Raw genomic sequence first — 19,878 nt, forward strand, 5'->3', positions numbered from 1 at the left:
CCATTTATATTTAATATGATTCAGAAAGTGGTGGACATCACGCAACTGTAAATAAAGGGGGGTTGGAGCGGTTGTCAGTAGACAAATCCCCTTTTATTTATATTAAATATGAAATTGTGGAAATAAGATTAGAAATGATTGGCAGCTGGTATAAACCGTCTGAGAGGGCAAAAGAGGCGATGGTTCGACAAGCTATGATTCACTCAACTTGCTTACAATATAGATGTACATGCACGGTGTGTTTGTGTGTGTGTGTGTGTGTGTGTGTGTGTGTGTGTGTGTGTGTGTGTGTGTGTGTGTATGTATGTGTGTGTGTGTGTGTGTAATTATTATAATGGACATGTTTGTAACGAATGTTTGACTTGGAGTGAACTGCTGTGTATAGCGCATACAGCTAGAGCTGCGTATTGTAGAGAATCTAACAGATTGTAGCTGATCCAGATGCTGTCCACCCAGTAGTCCCCAATAGTGCAAGTAATAATGTAGTTACAAGAGCACTGCATTTCATACAAATCCATTGGTATCGTTGCAACGTTTCGGTCTTTATGACCATCATCAGGAATGAAGTGGATATGGAAAGAACAGCAGTATAAACCTTCTTTTATACTGCTGTTCTTTCCATGTCCACTTCATTCCTGATGATGGTCATAAAGACCGAAACGCTGTAACGATACCAATGGATTTGTGTGAAATGCAGTGCTCTCTTGAGTGTAGGTAGGTTGCCTGCAAACGATTCAAGTATAATGAAGCTGCGTGAAGCGTCCTTCAAAATTTTGAAATGTAGTTATAGTTTAGTTAACTAATATTTTGATCCAGAATACGACACCAACTACTCCACCAACTGCTCCGAAGACGAAAAGACAGAATAAATTCAAACAGTGAGGTCTGCAGCAACCGCCAGCGCCCTCCGACTGAGCATCGGCAAAGCAACTTCCTTCCTCGACATTCCCGATTGCAGACTGACGTGCAGCAGCAAATGATCCTGTGCCAAACAGCAAGGAGGAACACACAACCGGTTAGTTGCTACTCAGTCGACATACCTGGTACAACCAAGAGGTAAACTCTAGCGGCACATGCAGCGCAGAACATGGTGATAGTGAACTGCTATAACCATTGACTCGCTCATCACTAGGACATCTCTCATGCAAACAGGACCACGCATGCATCATACCCTCTATCATACTCTTTATGAACTCTTGGCCCTATACTATGGCCATAGGTGACAAAGGTAATTTCCCAAAACTTTCTTTTTCCATTTTAGACTCCGAAAATAATCACGGTTCGCGTGAGACTCGGCTGGAGGCCGAGTTTTCAGCATCCACAGGAACACCACCACCCTCACACCGCCACCCTCTAGGATCAAGGAACACCACCCTCTGGGATCAAGGCAGGAACGCTACCACCCTCCAGGATCAAGGCAGGAACACCACCACCCTCTAGGATCAAGGCAGGAACACCACCACCCTCTAGGATCAAGGCAGGAACACCACCACCCTCTAGGATCAAGGCAGGAACACCACCACCCTCTAGGATCAAGGCAGGAACACCACCACCCTCTAGGATCAAGGCAGGAACACCACCACCCTCTGGGATCAAGGCAGGAACACCACCACCCTCTAGGATCAAGGCAGGAACACCACCACCCTCTAGGATCAAGGTAGGAACACCACCACCCTCTAGGATCAAGGTGCAGATGCAGCTCCTAAGCGGTTGGAGGTGAGTAGGCCAGACCCACTACAAAGTGGTCAAAGACCAAAAATGCCATACACAGCACCCACGTTTCCCTTCGGCCGCCAGGCCACGGGTACCCAATCAACTGTGGGTCGCAGCACGGCTGGAAAACTCCTTCTGCTCCCAAACAGGACTTGAACCTGGTACCCTGTGTTTCTCAATCATGGTCTTAGACCATCCCACTATGCCTGTCTGTAGGCTCAAGAAGACTCAAAATTCAGAAATAGAAATGACTATAACATTGAGAAGTAGTGAGTACCTGTACGAGTAGTTAGTGTACTATGGTCTACTGTTTGTAGAGATAAGACTGGCGAGTACTAATACCGATACTTGTAGGGGTAAGGGTCATGCGTCGGCCTGGGATGCTTACCTTTCTTAACTCCTCCGCAACCGAATCCACACAAGCAAAGTAAGATTGGCGCTATGAGACAGTAGCCTGCGAACATTCCGGCCAGCGCACCAACAAAGATTATCCACCACGCATTTGTAATCATGATTACCAGCCGGAATATGTGCGCCCCTGATTCGGAAGACACAAGCGATGCTTATCGCGGCCTGGCGGCGTGAACTGGGCAAAACAAGAACGGTCGTTACTGCGGCTCACAACGATTGCTTGACTGCAGCTTCACAGTAGAATCGCCAACGCTCCAACATCACCAGAACTAACACTGCTGTACTACAGACAAACAGCCTGGTATTTGTTGTAACGTTAGCAGCCAGGCATTGGGCGGCGCGGAGGGGACTGAGGTACCGGTACCGAAACCGTTTCGATATCGCTTATCAGCATTTGGCGGTTGGGTTTAGACAGGAGTCTAGTCTGACGTAGAATCTACCATGTACATGTACATGTATACTGTCAGAGCCTCTGCGATGTATGACTTTCGAAATAATCGCGTGACATGAACACATCGCAACAACGGTTATTCATTTTAGTGGCATCCCAGGCGAGTCCCGGACTTCCCTGGCTCGCCCAGGCTACAAAAACGTACAGTCTAGCCATCATAATCCTTTGTCTTGTTGTCAATAATGAAGTAGTTATATAATTATGACATACTAGTACTTCGAAGTAAGTACATCTACCGCTACATACGTACAATGTCATGATGTACAATCATGTAGATCTACGAGTAGTGACTAGTGCAGTCATGGCATGCAAGCCCTGTCAAGTATTTTAGTTGTCATACATGCACATGTCCCGTCATATTGATCTGTTGACACTCATGACTGGTACAAGGCGGGAAACGCACTGTACGTTAACAATTATGCTGTCAACCTTTCATCAAGAGACATGCCATCATCAGTCTAACAAACAAGGATTTAATACATAAAATTAATACAAGTAGTACCGTCATTAGAGCCGAGTACTCGGAGTAGAGGTGCCACATCTCCCCACTACAGACTACAGTGCAGATGTCCCCACTACAGAGTACAGTGCAGATGTCCCCACAACAGACTACAGTGCAGATATCCCCACTACAGACTACAGTGCAGATGTCCCCACTACAGACTACAGTGCAGATATCCCCACTACAGACAGTACAGTGCAGATATCCCCACTACAGACTACAGTGCAGATGTCCCTACTGACTGTACGTGTTTGTAGTATCGTGCAGGCGTGGGATCTCCCGATTTTGTTGATGGCCCTGAAACATCTCCCTACCCCTTCCCCCCCCTCTCTCTCTCTCTCTCTCTCACACACGATCTTCACGAGATCGGATCTTATCGGCCATGGCTGCTGTGTACTGGTCAACAGGAAGACAGCGTTAGTTCAGTCACTGGGTGCGCCACCCAGAACATTCTAGGTTTGCCATGACGTTTAGTCGCTTGGGCACTTTCAATTTTCAAAAGTCCTGTGTACATTTGAGTCCAACATTTCTAGCGCTATCCTAGCTGATAGAGTGGGTCTCTAGGAGTGTTTTGGCACTAGGGTGCCATCTCGGAGCTGGGGCATAAGGGAGCGGCGAGTGGAATACTGCGTGTCCAATTTCCTGTACAATTTAGATCATGTAACCATGGTAACGGCGCTGACTCATTCAAAGACTGGCAGAATTTACGTCGTATTGTTGACTTTCCGAGTTGCCTATGTGACTGTAAAGTACACCAGGCACGCAGATACATTGAATGTTTGATGATAGGATGATGTGGACTGTATAGACCTCTTCAGGTTCCTGAAATATCATACTATTTTTGGTTCAAAGCTAGCTACACACTAGAGCACAATCAGGTATGTACAGTAGAAAGTTACTCCTGTGATTAGTTTATACTATTGCAGAGTTCCATTACTAGATTCAAAGTTCCATAATGTGTGCCAGGATTTTATAGTTTGGTAGTATGTGGCAGGACCTGGTGAAGGCTGTATGTAGCCGCTAATGCAACAATGGACACAACTTTGCGTTTCCATCTTGTCTTTTTTGTGATTGTGATGCTTGATGTGCACTGTGCTTCCTCGCATTCACTTGCTCCTTCTTGCAGCTTGTCTCTTTTTTTCTATTTTTTGTTTTTTTGTTTTTTGTTTTGTTTTGACGCTCTGTGTGCATTGCGCTTCCGAATTCCTCGCGCTCACTTGCTCCTTCTTGCGGCTTAAGGTGGCAGACTACCCAAAAATTCGCTGAAAAATCGAATTTGTAAATTCATATTGAGTGCTACGTCAGTTGAAAGAGCATGAATAGCTGCAAATTCTCTGAAAATTGTGTCCCTATCTGACCAGCCGTTCAAGAGTTATGGCCGAAAATGTGCCCTTGCAAGGAAAGATTTTTTTGTTGCATGCTGTCATTTGTTGGCAGCACTGTATTTGAATGTGAGCAGACCGTGCGCAACTTGTCGTATTATGGAAACACGCGAAAGTGTGCAGAATTTTGCCCCAAGTCCAAAAAGTCCAAAAAATCACGTTAAAAAACCACGTATTGGGCTGCACGGCGCTGCACGGCGGCGGGCGAAGCCCGCCGCCGTGCAGCAGGACTTTTGCCAGCACCCTCGTGACGTTGCAGATATGTGGCTTGATTATTGTAGTTGACGTAACGTCGTTGATTTAGTGACTTTGGCAAGTTTGAGTCGTGTCAAGAAGTCAGGTAGGATTCAGTACTAGGCAGTAGTGAAACGTGAGTGGCAGTCTTTGCCGGTTTCTGAGGGCATCCTGGATTTGGTGTGCAGCGCTGTGGAAATGGCTTGCTGTGGAGGTCCCAGCACTGGATGTTGTATCAAAGGTACGACCTCGTAGCACGTGCTAAACCTAAAAAATTCAAAAATTGACTTGGGTCTGTGGGAGTCCGCGAGAGAACGCCCACTCGTTCCGTTGTGACAGATTCCAGGGCCACGTTGAGGGGCCCTACCCCACCACCCATGGCTGCTTCTGGACTTGTTTTAGGTTTGGGTCCCGCGCACGGACAGAATGGGCACGAAAATGTGAAAAAAATGTAAATGCAATTGTTTGGCTCCTGGGTGGCTCGCACACCGTGGCACTATGCCGGAAATTTGAGTTTTTCCGGCCTGGAAAGCCTGTCAGTGAGGCGCAAGAACTTGTAAATCATGTCCTGAGGGCCAGCATAGTGGCAGGAGTGTGTGGTCAAAATTTCACTCAAATCCACCGAGAAACACCAAAGTTACGGTCAATTGAATGCCATATGAAATTTATGGGTAGGCTGCCCCCTTAAGGTGGCAGACTACCCAAAAATTCGCTGAAAAATCGAATTTGTAAATTCATATTGAGTGCTACGTCAGTTGAAAGAGCATGAATAGCTGCAAATTCTCTGAAAATTGTGTCCCTATCTGACCAGCCGTTCAAGAGTTATGGCCGAAAATGTGCCCTTGCAAGGAAAGATTTTTTTGTTGCATGCTGTCATTTGTTGGCAGCACTGTATTTGAATGTGAGCAGACCGTGCGCAACTTGTCGTATTATGGAAACACGCGAAAGTGTGCAGAATTTTGCCCCAAGTCCAAAAAAGTCCAAAAAATCACGTTAAAAAACCACGTATTGGGCTGCAGGACTTTTGCCAGCACCCTCGTGACGTTGCAGATATGTGGCTTGATTATTGTAGTTGACGTTGATTTAGTGACTTTGGCAAGTTTGAGTCGTGTCAAGAAGTCAGGTAGGATTCAGTACTAGGCAGTAGTGAAACGTGAGTGGCAGTCTTTGCCGGTTTCTGAGGGCATCCTGGATTTGGTGTGCAGCGCTGTGGAAATGGCTTGCTGTGGAGGTCCCAGCACTGGATGTTGTATCAAAGGTACGACCTCGTAGCACGTGCTAAACCTAAAAAATTCAAAAATTGACTTGGGTCTGTGGGAGTCCGCGAGAGAACGCCCACTCGTTCCGTTGTGACAGATTCCAGGGCCACGTTGAGGGGCCCTACCCCACCACCCATGGCTGCTTCTGGACTTGTTTTAGGTTGGGGTCCCGCGCACGGACAGAATGGGCACGAAAATGTGAAAAAAATGTAAATGCAATTGTTTGGCTCCTGGGTGGCTCGCACACCGTGGCACTATGCCGGAAATTTGAGTTTTTCCGGCCTGGAAAGCCTGTCAGTGAGGCGCAAGAACTTGTAAATCATGTCCTGAGGGCCAGCATAGTGGCAGGAGTGTGTGGTCAAAATTTCACTCAAATCCACCGAGAAACACCAAAGTTACGGTCAATTGAATGCCATATGAAATTTATGGGTAGGCTGCCCCCTTAAGGTGGCAGACTACCCAAAAATTCGCTGAAAAATCGAATTTGTAAATTCATATTGAGTGCTACGTCAGTTGAAAGAGCATGAATAGCTGCAAATTCTCTGAAAATTGTGTCCCTATCTGACCAGCCGTTCAAGAGTTATGGCCGAAAATGTGCCCTTGCAAGGAAAGATTTTTTTGTTGCATGCTGTCATTTGTTGGCAGCACTGTATTTGAATGTGAGCAGACCGTGCGCAACTTGTCGTATTATGGAAACACGCGAAAGTGTGCAGAATTTTGCCCCAAGTCCAAAAAAGTCCAAAAAATCACGTTAAAAAACCACGTATTGGGCTGCACGGCGGCGGGCGAAGCCCGCCGCCGTGCAGCAGGACTTTTGCCAGCACCCTCGTGACGTTGCAGATATGTGGCTTGATTATTGTAGTTGACGTTGATTTAGTGACTTTGGCAAGTTTGAGTCGTGTCAAGAAGTCAGGTAGGATTCAGTACTAGGCAGTAGTGAAACGTGAGTGGCAGTCTTTGCCGGTTTCTGAGGGCATCCTGGATTTGGTGTGCAGCGCTGTGGAAATGGCTTGCTGTGGAGGTCCCAGCACTGGATGTTGTATCAAAGGTACGACCTCGTAGCACGTGCTAAACCTAAAAAATTCAAAAATTGACTTGGGTCTGTGGGAGTCCGCGAGAGAACGCCCACTCGTTCCGTTGTGACAGATTCCAGGGCCACGTTGAGGGGCCCTACCCCACCACCCATGGCTGCTTCTGGACTTGTTTTAGGTTGGGGTCCCGCGCACGGACAGAATGGGCACGAAAATGTGAAAAAAATGTAAATGCAATTGTTTGGCTCCTGGGTGGCTCGCACACCGTGGCACTATGCCGGAAATTTGAGTTTTTCCGGCCTGGAAAGCCTGTCAGTGAGGCGCAAGAACTTGTAAATCATGTCCTGAGGGCCAGCATAGTGGCAGGAGTGTGTGGTCAAAATTTCACTCAAATCCACCGAGAAACACCAAAGTTACGGTCAATTGAATGCCATATGAAATTTATGGGTAGGCTGCCCCCTTAAGCGAAGGCTATATGTGAGCTTTATAAGCTCACTGATGCTAACGCGAATAGAGCATAATAATAATAATAATAAGTATGAGTCCGTGATGATGCCCGAGCACTCAGTGTGGCATGACAAATCGGCAAATCACGAAGTACAGTTGGAAACCGCCTTACTGCCATCAAACAATCATCTCGTTATAACACAATCAAGCCTGTCTACCTCAGATAAGCAAGTGTCTTAGTACACTGTTCTTGATATCATAGGTGTCCTCAGTCATGGGACATTTGGTGATTATAAAAAGCACACAGCAAATGTTTAAAACCGGCACCTAAGAAATCACGGGATGGCCCACGCCTGTTATTAAAAATACACCAAAATGATAAGAATTCTCAAGACAGAGACCAATGCGCAGCAACACGTACACATACAGTGTTTGCATTTGAGCTGCAATTGCAGCAGTTGGCACTGATTGTCAGTAACACTCTGTTAACAAGTTACGGCCGCGAGATACATGTACATGTATATAGCAAGGAGCATGACTTCATGCCTGGCGTCGCGGGTCACAAGAGAAAACCCGAGCATTAGAAATAATATTAATACACAATGAGAGGCTTTGGGATGCGTCTAGGCAATGCAGTGTAGCCATTCACTGTGGAGAGAGGAGTCAGTGACTGCTATACTAGGTTGTCGTGCACGGGTGACTTATAACCTAGTTACTTGCAGTGACAGTATCGGTAGGACTAGTAAGTATGCTGGCATAACCTGTACAGGCAAACAGTAGAAATAGCATGGAACATGACCAGGTACAAGTGCACAGCGAACATACTGAGGCGCGCTGTCGAAAAGCACGATGGAAGTGGTTGACCTGGAATGTTCTGTTGGGGACTGCCAGCTACACTTGGTTGAACGCAGCTCACTTCCCCGGTGTAAACACTGTAAGCCAACACACACAAATACATGACCTGTCTCAGCACCAAAGGAAACATCTGCCAGGCACAGAACGCGTTCACGCAGAAGATCTGTGATGGCGTGATACTTCTATGTACTATGGAAGGCTATGCACACATATCCTGATGTAGACTATCTTACAGTATGTTGTTGTGTGGAGACTTTGACTGAGTCACATTCCGACATAGTATGTAGCGTGTAGGCCGGGCAGAACCAGTCCGGTTGACCGGACCAACTAGTCAGTTGGCCGGTTTCTCAAAAAGTGCTCGTTTCTGATTTCCTGTGTCGATTTGAGTCCAACATTTCGTGGGTGGTTGGACGTGTTGGAGATCGGCAGGACAAACAATTTCGCGCTTGGGTGCCTTTTCTGCGTTGGGGCTGCAGGGAGTTACGGCGACTTGTCCCGCCTTCGAGAGTTTGCTCACACCCTTCAACCTAGTGCCTCTCGTCCTGCAGCCACGCCCGTTCACTTGTCTCCTGACCTCCAGACCTGTACTCACGTCTTCGTCCGGAATGAGAAACGTCGTTCTCTGGAGCCACCGTACGACGGCCCCTTCCCTGTTCTCCGGCGGTCTGATAAGTACTTTTCCGTTGATATCCGTGGCACCACTCGGGTCATATCGATTGATCGTTTAAAGCCTGCCCATCTGCCAGTGCCTGCTAGTTCTGCTCCGCTGACTGCAGCCCCTGTCCATGTTGTGAAGCGAGTCCATTGGCATTGATCACTTGCCATATCTGCCATGTTCTCCGGTCATTCCTTTCTGTTCTCTCTCCTGTTCTCTACATCTACTCCTAATCTCATTCTTACTCTCTCTTCCTCTTGCCTTGATATTCTTTTAGGGGGGAGGTACTGTAGTGTATCCACTCCAAACCCCATGGAGATTTCCGTCAAATTTGTCTAAATCGCAACTTGTACTCTTGACCTTTCCTTACTTTTTGGTCCCGTATATCCATAATCACTCTACTCTAGTTTCTGCCGATCCCGCGTACCCGCGCGCGGTGTTCTCACGCACCGTATTGCGTGGTACGATAATATTGTTTTACATGGAAGCTACCTTGCTTGGACCAACAGTGTACAATCATGCACAACACACAGCCATGAAAAACTTACAAGTAACTACCTGACACTTGACTAACATTCACACTTGAAACATACTTAGGGAAATCAAACAGGCCTTACCGTGACCAGAAATCCATGGAAAGCTGATGTTCAGCAGTTATTCCGCGATCTCGTGGGAGGGGTTGTCAACATCATCAGTTTGACCATCTTCATCATCAGCACTGTCTTCATTGTCTCCATGAAGTGTAGGTGCTGCAAGCACTTCGGACACAGCATTGTGCGGATTCGCGCAGGGACTGCATTGGCATGCATCGGTGCAAGAAATGGAGGACTGTAGGCATGAGCACCGGCGCGTTGAACATCCAGTGGCGCAGGCACACCGGATGATCGCCATCAGCTCTGGTGGTGCAGGAGGAAGAAGACCCCACATGATCATGACATTAGAGTCGTCTACCCTCCATCCATGATCACTGATGCTGGGTAGGTCTGGGGATGCGACCAGTGCCCGTTTCCACACACCAGCCTGGTAGTTGGCCCGTTTGACGTGCTGCTCCAAGCTATCGGCGCATGGTGGGAGCTGAGCAGGGGGTGGGGACCGAGAGCAGAACGCCTTGTACCTGGCCTCGTTGATGCTCTCGAGTTCAGGGTGACCGTAAAGGTGGCAGACATACTTGTGGCAGAAATGCTCAAGGCAATGAAGGCCAACGCCCAAAACCTAATGTGTGCCATTTTAGTCGTCCAAGACGGCGGCCAGCTAGTAATTGTCCTACTGGTGGAAAAAGTAACAAACAAACACTACTTGACCTGCTGCACCACCGCACACCACCGCACACCACCGCACACCACCGCACACCACCGCACACCACCGCACACCACCGCACACCACCGCACACCACCGCACACCACCGCACACCACCGCACACGGCGACAAGCAAGCGACAAACTGTAACTGATGTACTAGTACTGCACAAGGATTATACAGCTCAGGCTTTGTGGTATAGAACTTCGCCGCAAGTTTCTCTATCAAGATTTCCGATCGACATCCAAGTGTCATCTCTCTTCGTCTCAGCTGCATTCCATAGGGTAGTCCAGGTAGTCTCCGTCAAGCGCTTGAGAGGCTGATGAGCAGGAAAATTCGGGTTGTGACAAATGCATTTCACTCCTTCACCTGAAGCCGCGCCAAGGAAACAGTTTCCAGCCCCAAATCGTCTGCCATGTCGAACAAGACAACTCACAACAGGAATCATAAACACTTGCACCTTCTTATCTGCCATCTACCTGTCTAGGTTGTCGGACAGATCGGCAAAGAAACTTAGAGAGGCCATGCGATCGGCATTGGATGAAAGCAAAAACACAATTGTCGAACCAGTCAAGTAAGTTTGAAATTTAGTCGTGGGCGGACGTCATCATCCTTTTCACTTGCGCAGAATTCGCATATGCGTGTTTTGAGCATGCGCTTAATTTGCACAGTGTTCGTCTTCGTAATCAAACAAGTCGCCGTAACTCCCTGCAGCCCCAACGCAGAAAAGGCACCCAAGCGCGAAATTGTTTGTCCTGCCGATCTCCAACACGTCCAACCACCCACGAAATGTTGGACTCAAATCGACACAGGAAATCAGAAACGAGCACTTTTTGAGAAACCGGCCAACTGACTAGTTGGTCCGGTCAACCGGACTGGTTCTGCCGGGCCTACACGCTACATACTATGTCGGAATGTGACTCAGTCAAAGTCTCCACACAACAGTGACGGTACTGTAGCCAATAATATAATAAATACGTGTGTTTATGACAATGGGTAACAGGTGCATAAATGCTCGACTACTTAGGCAAATCACAGAGTAGAGGACAGGCTCACACAGGGCAGGATGGTGCAGCGGTGGAGTGCCTGAACACACCAAACTTCACACTCCCAATCATGACCACCAACCGGGCTAGAGGAAAAACGCCTTGTCAGGCCCAAACCCGATCAAAGTCATGTATATTGTATGCCACCTATGCCTACGTGTCACTGCTAACCAGCTAAAGATAAATGGAGGAAGTAAGATTAAAAGAAAAAAAGATTCGCAATGCACAGCTATTTTTTAAAACCAGCTATTATGATCATAAAATGGTAGTAATAAGAAATTGTGGAAATAAAATTAGAAATGATGGGCAGCTGGTATAAACCGTCTCAAAGAGCAAAAGAGGCAACTGTTACACTAGCATTGATGCACTCAACTACCGGTACTTGCTTACAATGTACATGTACAATGTGTGTGTGTGTGTGTGTGTGTGTGTGCGTGCGCGCGTGTGTGTGTGTGTATGTGTGTGTGTATGTGTGTGTGTGCGTATGTGTGTGTGTATGCGTGAGTGTATGTGTGTGTGTGTGTGTGTGCGTGTGTGTATGTGTGTATGTGTGTGTGTCACTGTGTGCGTGTGTGTATGTGTGTGTGTGTGTGTGTGTGTGTGTATGTGTGTGTGTGTGTGTGTGTGTGTGTGTGTGTGTGTGTGTGTGTGTGTGTGTGTGTGTGTGTGTGTGTGTGTGTGTACGTAGCAAAGTAAGTGAGACTAGGACTGAGCTGAAGGTTCTTTCAAAACATCTCAGTACATGACAGACTGATTGTATCCATGCTCAATAAGCTCGCAGTGCAGGGTTCGTCTCATGGTTTGCCTCCGCGAGTATGCCAACTTCTCAGTGGGTTATGTCACTATGCTGGCTTATCACAGGATTTTCTCAGTGTGCCGAACGGGCTTGTCAGTTAAAGTTAACATACGCACCAACTAGTCCACCAGTTACTCCGAAGACGATAAGACAGAATATATTCCAGCAGTGAGGACTACAGCAACCACCAGCACCCTCCGACTGAGCATCGGCAAAGCAACTTCCTTCCGCGACATTCCCGATTGCCGACTGACATCCAGCGGCACAAGATCCTGCGACAAACAGCAAATAAACACAAGCATTTAGTTTCTACTTCGAAGTACTCAGCCGACATTCAAGTACAACCTAGACGGTGGTCAGGAAAGGAGCCCCCGGCCACACATGCATGATGACAGTACAGCATTCCCGCATTGAAATGTAGCAGCAGTATGCTGCGTCCACGGCTTCGCTAGTGCTGAATGGTTTGGGAGAGAGGAGAGGGGAGAGAAAGCAGTCAGGTAATGGACACCTAACACATGTTCATGTTTGTGGCAATAAAATCATTTTGAGAATCATTGACTCACTCACTAGGACATCTCTCATGGAGACATTAAGGATCACACGTGCATCGTACCCTCTATCATACCCTGCATCATGCCCTGTATGAACTCTTGCCCGGCCCTATACTTACTAGCCTACAGGTAATTTCCAAAAATGTCTATTTTCATTTAGGCTCTAGAACACCCAAAATTCAGAAATAGCAATGACTATCATGCAACAAGAGTACATAACCCCCCCCCCCTCCCTCCCTTGCCCCTCCCCTCCCCCTCCCCCCCCGGGGGGTTAGATGTATGTACTCTTGATGCATACTGCCATGACTCATACTTGAGTCATAGAGAGTGTCGCCTGTACTGTCGAAAGCCTCTTTCGCGGGCAAAATAGACACAATGAATGAGTGTCTGTACTAAGTCTGTCGTCTACTGTTTGTAGAGACTGGCTAGCAGCAATAGGGCTTGAAAGTGTTACGTCACAGCATAGCAACAATTTCAAAAATTCAAAAACTGGATCCACTTGGATCCAGTTTTTGTATGGATCCAAGCACATTTCAAGCCATCTTACTCACAGCAAGGTGATGTAGCCAGTGAAACTGACTGATTTGGCTACTGGGGGCGGGGTTAGAACTGGTGGCGAAGTAAAAGTCACCCCTGCATACGACATGAGTGGGTTGCTATGCACCCATAATCCATATACTGAGGCAATAGCAAAGTCACACCTTAGTGGATCCAAAATAGAAATCTGATGTCAACTTAGTACTCCCTGAACGTTTTTGACGTCATCACTTTCAAGCCCTATACTAACTAATACGTGTAGGGGAAAGGGTCATGCGTAGCCTACTAGGCCTGGCGTTCTTACCTTTCGTAACTCCTCCACAACCGAATCCAACACAGCAAAGCAAGATTGGCGCTATGAGACAGTAGCCTGCGAACATGCCGGCCAGCACACCCACAAGGATTATCCACCACGCATTCACCATGATTACCACCCGGACTATGTTCGCCTCTGATTCGGAAGACAGAAGTCGATAACTATCGGCCTGGCGGCGTGAACTGGGCAAAACAAGAACGGTCGTTAGCTGCGGATCACAATGATTGCTGGAATAAATGCAGCTTCGGAGTATTTATACCCTCCCGGCATACATGTAGATGGGGGCAACGGGTAGATCTATCTGTACGGAAACACTTTTGTCTTTCGATCATTACTCGACATCAGCCTTGACTTCCGTTGAGAGTCTTGAGACAGCTAGTACTATAATTATAGTACTACCTACCTACACGGCTACAGCCGGCCCCCACAGGAGTCTCAGATACCATGGATACCGATACTCATTGTACATGTACAATGACATGATTGACAGATCATACTGTGACATACATCATACGCGATGCATGACTTTCGATTGTGTGACATGAAAACGTATTTATTTACTGTCGTTGTAGCGGAAAATGTGGTATCGCGGGCTAGTCCCTGAATCCCCCAGACCACGCCAGGCTACAAAAACGTACACTTGACTCGTCTACCTGTTGTCATCTACTGCATGCTACGCATAATATTATTTTATTTTTATGTCAATCGACATGTAGATCTACATTGTACCTACGTGTACCTGTGTAGTACTCATGATGAGTCATGGTACTGGTATGTACATCATGTTGATCGGTTGACATAATTCGAACTAGAGGCGGAGGATCGAGGATGCACTGTAACCATGGTAACAATCATGCTGTCAACCGGTCAACATGATTGTCCCCAACAAGAATTACGTAACTTTTATAACATGTGACTCGGACAGCAGCAATGACATAACCAAGTCCTTTTCTGCCGTTACTCAGACTAGCATTCACTAGAGTAATGATACATGTACATGTACATGTAGGGAGGGGTTCAGATCTAGAGCTAGAGCTAGAGCTAGAGCTAGAGCTAGAGGACAGGTGATGGAGGTACAACATTTCAATAGCGCCAGGAAGAGGAGGAGGCGAAACAAATCAGCCTGTTGATACCGTATATTCTCTATTATAAGCGCCGTGCTTATATTTTTTCAACACCCCTCTGCCCCTTGCTTATATTATTGGAGACCGCGCTTATATTGGAGACCGTGCTTATATTTTTTCAACCAATGCATCCATACAGAGCGAGAAGAAATACATGCTAGATATCATGCATGCAGCATTGATTTCCACCAAGACCGTGCTAATAATATAGACTGTGCTTATAATGTTTCGAAAGGTGCTCACAGTGTGCTAGTATTAGAGACTGTGCTCGTAATGGAGACCTGTGCTTATAATAGAGAATATACGGTATGCGATACGTAATATCTGTTTCAATTTATTATTATAGGGTACCTCACTTCAAACTCTCCAACTACGGTCTCTTCGCTGCATATGTTCACTTCACTTCCAAAAAAAACAAATAATATTAGATATAAATTGAATGCACCAAATTTTCGGGCATGAAACCACCCTTTTTCAGGGTGAAAAAGAAAACCATTCAACTAAAGCCAACAAAAACTGAAACGAGTATATATGCTGTGTGGTGCGGTAGTGCTGGAAATCTTTGTATGTGTGAAGGGTAGCAGCAATGGTGAAGTGTGTTGGTAAAAAGGGAAGGAGCGAAAGAGACCAGTGGAGAGCTGTGTCTGTAAGTGTGAATATGTGTTAGTGCGATGTGAAGGGAAAGCACGAGAAGTGTGGTTACCAGCAGCAATGGTGAAGTGTGTTGGTAGAAAGTGAAGGAAGAAGTGAAGGAAGGTGTGTGAATGGCTGCAATGGAGTCTGCGAGTGCTTAGAAAAATTTATTATTAGTTTAATCAAACTGATTTTTGTACATGTACATTGATTCGCTTGATCGGATTCAGTGAACAGCATTGAAACTGAGTCTGCGCTAACAACCAGCTTCATTATCGAAATGGAAACTGTTGCGATCATTGCACGCTAAACTAATCCTCGGATCCTCCTGTGTGTTCGTGAACCCGGTACTCGGCAGTAGTAGTGGGGGTTCCCCCGGGGCTTGCACTGAATTATTACAACAGGTGCTCGAAGCCCTGAATGGTGAAATGGAAACCATTAGTCATTACGAGCCAAGTAACGTAGCGAATCGTCGGATATGCGCATACATAATTATGCTGCATGACAGACACATAACGTCATTGTAGTAAATCTACATGTACATGTACATGTACTACAGCTGTACAATCTTTAGTAGGACGGTCACCAGACTCACCAGACTCACCACCTTACGTGACCTAGCTATTACTTCTAAGTCATTGCGTAATCTCGGACTCTAGAGGAGGGCTGGTTCTCTTCCACCACAGTACTAGGAGATGAACGTATGCATGTATGCCAACAGCAAGGTATACCGGTATGTACAGGTGCTGGCTGCACACATATTGGCACTGACTGGTTGTCTAGTGGTACATCACGGGTACATGAATGAATGAATCATTGCAGCATGGCTCCCCCCCCCCCCCCCCCCCCCTGTCAACAGGGATTCCTACATGCATGTAAAATTTGGTGATATCACCACAACAACGAGGGGCATGATGGTTTCCAAAATCGCTTTTCACGTCATATTCATTCATTGTGGCTGAAGGTTATCCATGCAAAACCAAAGGATAATACATTCTATATCGACTGTGTAAAAAGCATAAAAGGTTTTTCTCATGACGTGGAATCCAAATATCCCTTGATATCAAACTGACGACAGAACACTCACATATAGAGCGAGACGTCTTCCACACGAATGGAAGACTGCAGCAAAGACATATCAACCGTGTCACTGAATGGCAGGAACTGAACTGTTTTGCCGGCGGGAAGGAGAAGAAGAGCATTGTCACTGAAGCGACCAGCAGCCAATGTAGTTACAGTTACATACATAGCTACATGATCTGTTGTAAGATGAATATCAACACTGCCTCCAGGATTCTTGGAACCTACCGACACCTTCACGTTAGCTTGGAGTAACTTCATCTTGTACGGCTCAGTCAGTGGAATAACATTGTCACACACTACTTCCTTGTCAGCATTCATAATGGTGGCTGTGATGACTTGATCAGCAGGATTGATCTTGGAGAAGTCCACTTGAATCCACTCGGTGACACCAGGTCCAGTAGCCAGACTCAATGTTTTACTTTCAAGCGTTGTCACTTGTGCATTTGCGAATGCAACGGCTGAAATGACCAAGGTGCCGCTGAACGCTTTAGCAATGTCATTCTTGACATAACACAGGCCATCACCGCCACAAGCAACTGTTACATCCGTGAAGATAGACTGGCGATAGAAGTAATGCAGAGGTTTCCATCTTCCACCGATGACTTGTCCTGGTCTTGGTGTACCATACTCTATGCTACCCCAACCACCAGTAGGCCAAATCTCATTGTACTGCCACACAACTATGCCAAACTGGTTGGTAGAGCGGCGTGTTTCAATGTTACTCTTGATTACCAGTGCCTGTCCAAGGATGCAATGGTAGAGCTGCTGCTTGAAGATGGCCTCGCCGACACTATCCAGTTTGTCGTTCTCTCCGAAATACACTTGTATGATATTGTCACATGCGTAGTTCCTCTCCGCCATTGGGTTGTTGCCAGAGCAACTATGGCCAGTGCAGTTATCCGGGGGCAGTCCGGCATGCACACCCCAGTGACTGGGATGGAGGGTAGGCGACATCGACTCAAACGAACTGAATACCGAGCAGCCAAACTCCGATGCAAAGACATTTTGTAGAGTAACACCGGTGTCTATTTGGCTCACCTTGATGGGGATGTTGGAGGGGAAGAGAACCAGCTTGCTGTCGCCATTGACGGAAGGAAACCCACCGCCATGTTGATACGGACCGTGAGTTTCAATAGACCTTGCATCGTTAGGTGTAGTGAGAACGTCACCAGTGGGTGTAGCGTCCAGTGCATGAACTCCAGTTGTCCAGCCGATAGCCGGACACGATGGCCAGATTGGTCGTGATTTGTCTTCTTGCATGACAACCGTCATGACAAACGTAGCGTAGATACCGGTGGCTGTTCCCATCTTGACGCGACATTCATTGCAGCCGTCCCAGACAACGATGCAGGGGTGGTGAGACAGGCGGCGGATCTGGTGACGAAGCTCGGCATCCTGGATAGAGTCATTTCTAGGCGAGTGCCCTTGCTGTGCATACTGCATATCATGATAGACCATGATACCAAGGCGATCACACTCATCGTACCAGATGTCAGGTAGGAATATACCACCACCCCACACACGTAACATGTTCATACGACCATCAACGGCACTCTGGACCAGACGGGAGAACGCCACTGGATTCATACGCCCCTCCAGCTCCTCCATCGGAATCATGTTGGCACCGCGGTTAAAGACGGCTGCACCGTTCACCCTGAAGAACATTCCTTGCTGACCGGTGGTTTGTGATGTGGACGCATTCTTCACGTAACCTGCGTCTGTGTCATTTCCAGTAACCAGGGCAACGTAACGGAATCCAATTTGTCGTGTCGATTTGACGGCGATTGTACCGGCACCGCTTGGTTCATAGTATGCTGTGATAGTGTAGAGGCTCTGGTTTCCCAGTCCCGCCGGCCACCATAACGAGATGTTCTTTGCAGAGGCTCGGAGTGTGAGTGTACGCTTCACACTAGTACCGGCGTACAGGAACACCTGCAGCTCCGCAAACGCACCCCATTCAGTGTAGATATTGAGCACACCACCACTGTCCTGGGGAACGTGGAATACAACCGTCACGTTCACAATGAAGTCACCGTGTTTATGTGCAGCCAATGGCTCTGTCGGGTAAGGTCCCGTGTAGAAGATCTCAGGGACAATGTGTTCAATGGCCACGCTCCCAAAGTCGATTGACAGCAGATACACGCTCTTCCAAATACCGCGTGTGAATGTTCTTGCACCCGTGGACGCCTCAGCAGTGGTGGAGTATGGCGCCCAGTCCCAGCCACCTGTACAGGCCATGAAGCGACCCGCTGTGTCAATGGTTGAGTCGAACGACACAACAAGACTGTTATTGCCCTGAAAGACTTGCAGTTGTTTGTTGTACACGGCCTGTCCCAATGAGAACTTGTATCTCAAAAACTGGTCCACAGCAGTGCCCAGCGGATACCCGTTGAGATAGATGTGTGCGCCCATCTTGATCCCATCAAACACTAGAAGAATGTCAGTCCCCCATTTGGCAAACGTCTGTATGTTCTGCACATCAAAATCGCTGAATGTGATGGTCTTGGTGTAGTTCCACGCCCCGAAACCCCACAGGGTGGCGTTCTTGAAGTTGAGTTCGTACAGCGGATCACCCACTTTTCCAGCCATCTCCAAGTCAGTGGTCAAATCTCCAGGAACCGTGGCATTAGGTAGGGTGATAGTGTTGCCTGCTAGCCAATGCGGGGTACATGCCACATGGCCTGACTGACTGGACGGAGAAAGTAAGTCCTGTGCTGTTTTGAAATAGCATTTGGACGAGTGGAACACACCGGATGCACAGCCAGCCATTTCTGAACAGAGACTGCAACATTCCTCTTTGCTTGTCGCAGCTTGACTACTAGTACTCCCGCTGGAGAGAGCATGGTTGTAGTCGATATTCTCTTCGAAGTTGCAACCATTGAAATCACCTCGTGTCTGCCCGATTGCGGTCCACGTTCCGTCCAAATAACTAGCATAGTCACCTGCTAATGGTATATCTCTCAGATCCGCAGCGTTAGCACAAACCAACACTGCGAGCAGAAGAAGCAAACGCTGTCCTGAGCGGCGCTCATACATCTTTCAAATTTTCAACCGCTGGAAACGACATTCAGCCACCCTCACCAACTGCCGTCAGCAAACGACAACAAATACCTCAGAAGTACACCAAGCAGTGTCAGTAGTGAAATGTACCTCCTACTCAAAGTACGTTTTGCGCAGCTTATTCATTTGTCAAAATGGGATCACGCCTCCCCGCGGATCCGACTGACAGTGACACTGGCAAGAGTCACAAGACCCTTTTTTTGTGTTTCAAACCCTCCGCATCATAGCGCTGTCAATTTCCATGATTGTTTTGCCGGCACATAATAATAATTACCATGTTCAAACAGGTCTAAAGTTATTTTACACCAACCAGCATCACACCACAACTGTGCTCTTCCGCCACAGAACACCATCATCGAAAACCACACTTCTGTTGGTACTCAGTTCCTTCATACAGCTGTGTCGATCATCAAGATCGCGTCCGTGAAGGTTGATATTAGGGAGGTTTAGTCCCACGTAATCCGTGGGTACTTTACGTGGGTGTACCACGTGATAC

General features: G+C 47.3%; 1 protein-coding gene and 3 long non-coding RNA genes across 4 annotated transcripts; all 4 read right to left on the minus strand.

The window, feature by feature from the left end:
• Nucleotides 1-52: 52 nt before the first annotated feature.
• On the minus strand, nt 53-2,468 carry LOC135810237 (uncharacterized). The gene is made up of 2 exons (XR_010552293.1): nt 2,102-2,468; nt 53-982 (listed from the first exon to the last, which is right to left on the minus strand). It is a non-coding gene; the product is annotated as an uncharacterized LOC135810237 (long non-coding RNA).
• Nucleotides 2,469-7,573: 5,105 nt separating this feature from the next.
• LOC135810238 (uncharacterized) lies at nt 7,574-10,244 on the minus strand. Its single transcript, XR_010552294.1, has 2 exons — nt 9,558-10,244; nt 7,574-8,362 (listed from the first exon to the last, which is right to left on the minus strand). It is a non-coding gene; the product is annotated as an uncharacterized LOC135810238 (long non-coding RNA).
• A 943-nt stretch (nt 10,245-11,187) lies between these two features.
• LOC135810239 (uncharacterized) lies at nt 11,188-13,995 on the minus strand. Its single transcript, XR_010552295.1, has 2 exons — nt 13,471-13,995; nt 11,188-12,350 (listed from the first exon to the last, which is right to left on the minus strand). It is a non-coding gene; the product is annotated as an uncharacterized LOC135810239 (long non-coding RNA).
• A 2,158-nt stretch (nt 13,996-16,153) lies between these two features.
• Nucleotides 16,154-19,529, minus strand: LOC135810240 (beta-mannosidase-like). The gene has a single exon (XM_065323715.1). It carries the CDS (start codon nt 19,356-19,358, stop codon nt 16,323-16,325), a length of 3,036 nt encoding a protein of 1,011 aa, XP_065179787.1. The 5' UTR covers nt 19,359-19,529; the 3' UTR covers nt 16,154-16,322.
• Between the last annotated feature and the right edge of the window lie 349 nt (nt 19,530-19,878).

Source organism: Sycon ciliatum, chromosome 2 (genome assembly GCF_964019385.1).
Source record: "Sycon ciliatum chromosome 2, ocSycCili1.1, whole genome shotgun sequence".
NCBI lineage: Eukaryota > Metazoa > Porifera > Calcarea > Leucosolenida > Sycettidae > Sycon > Sycon ciliatum.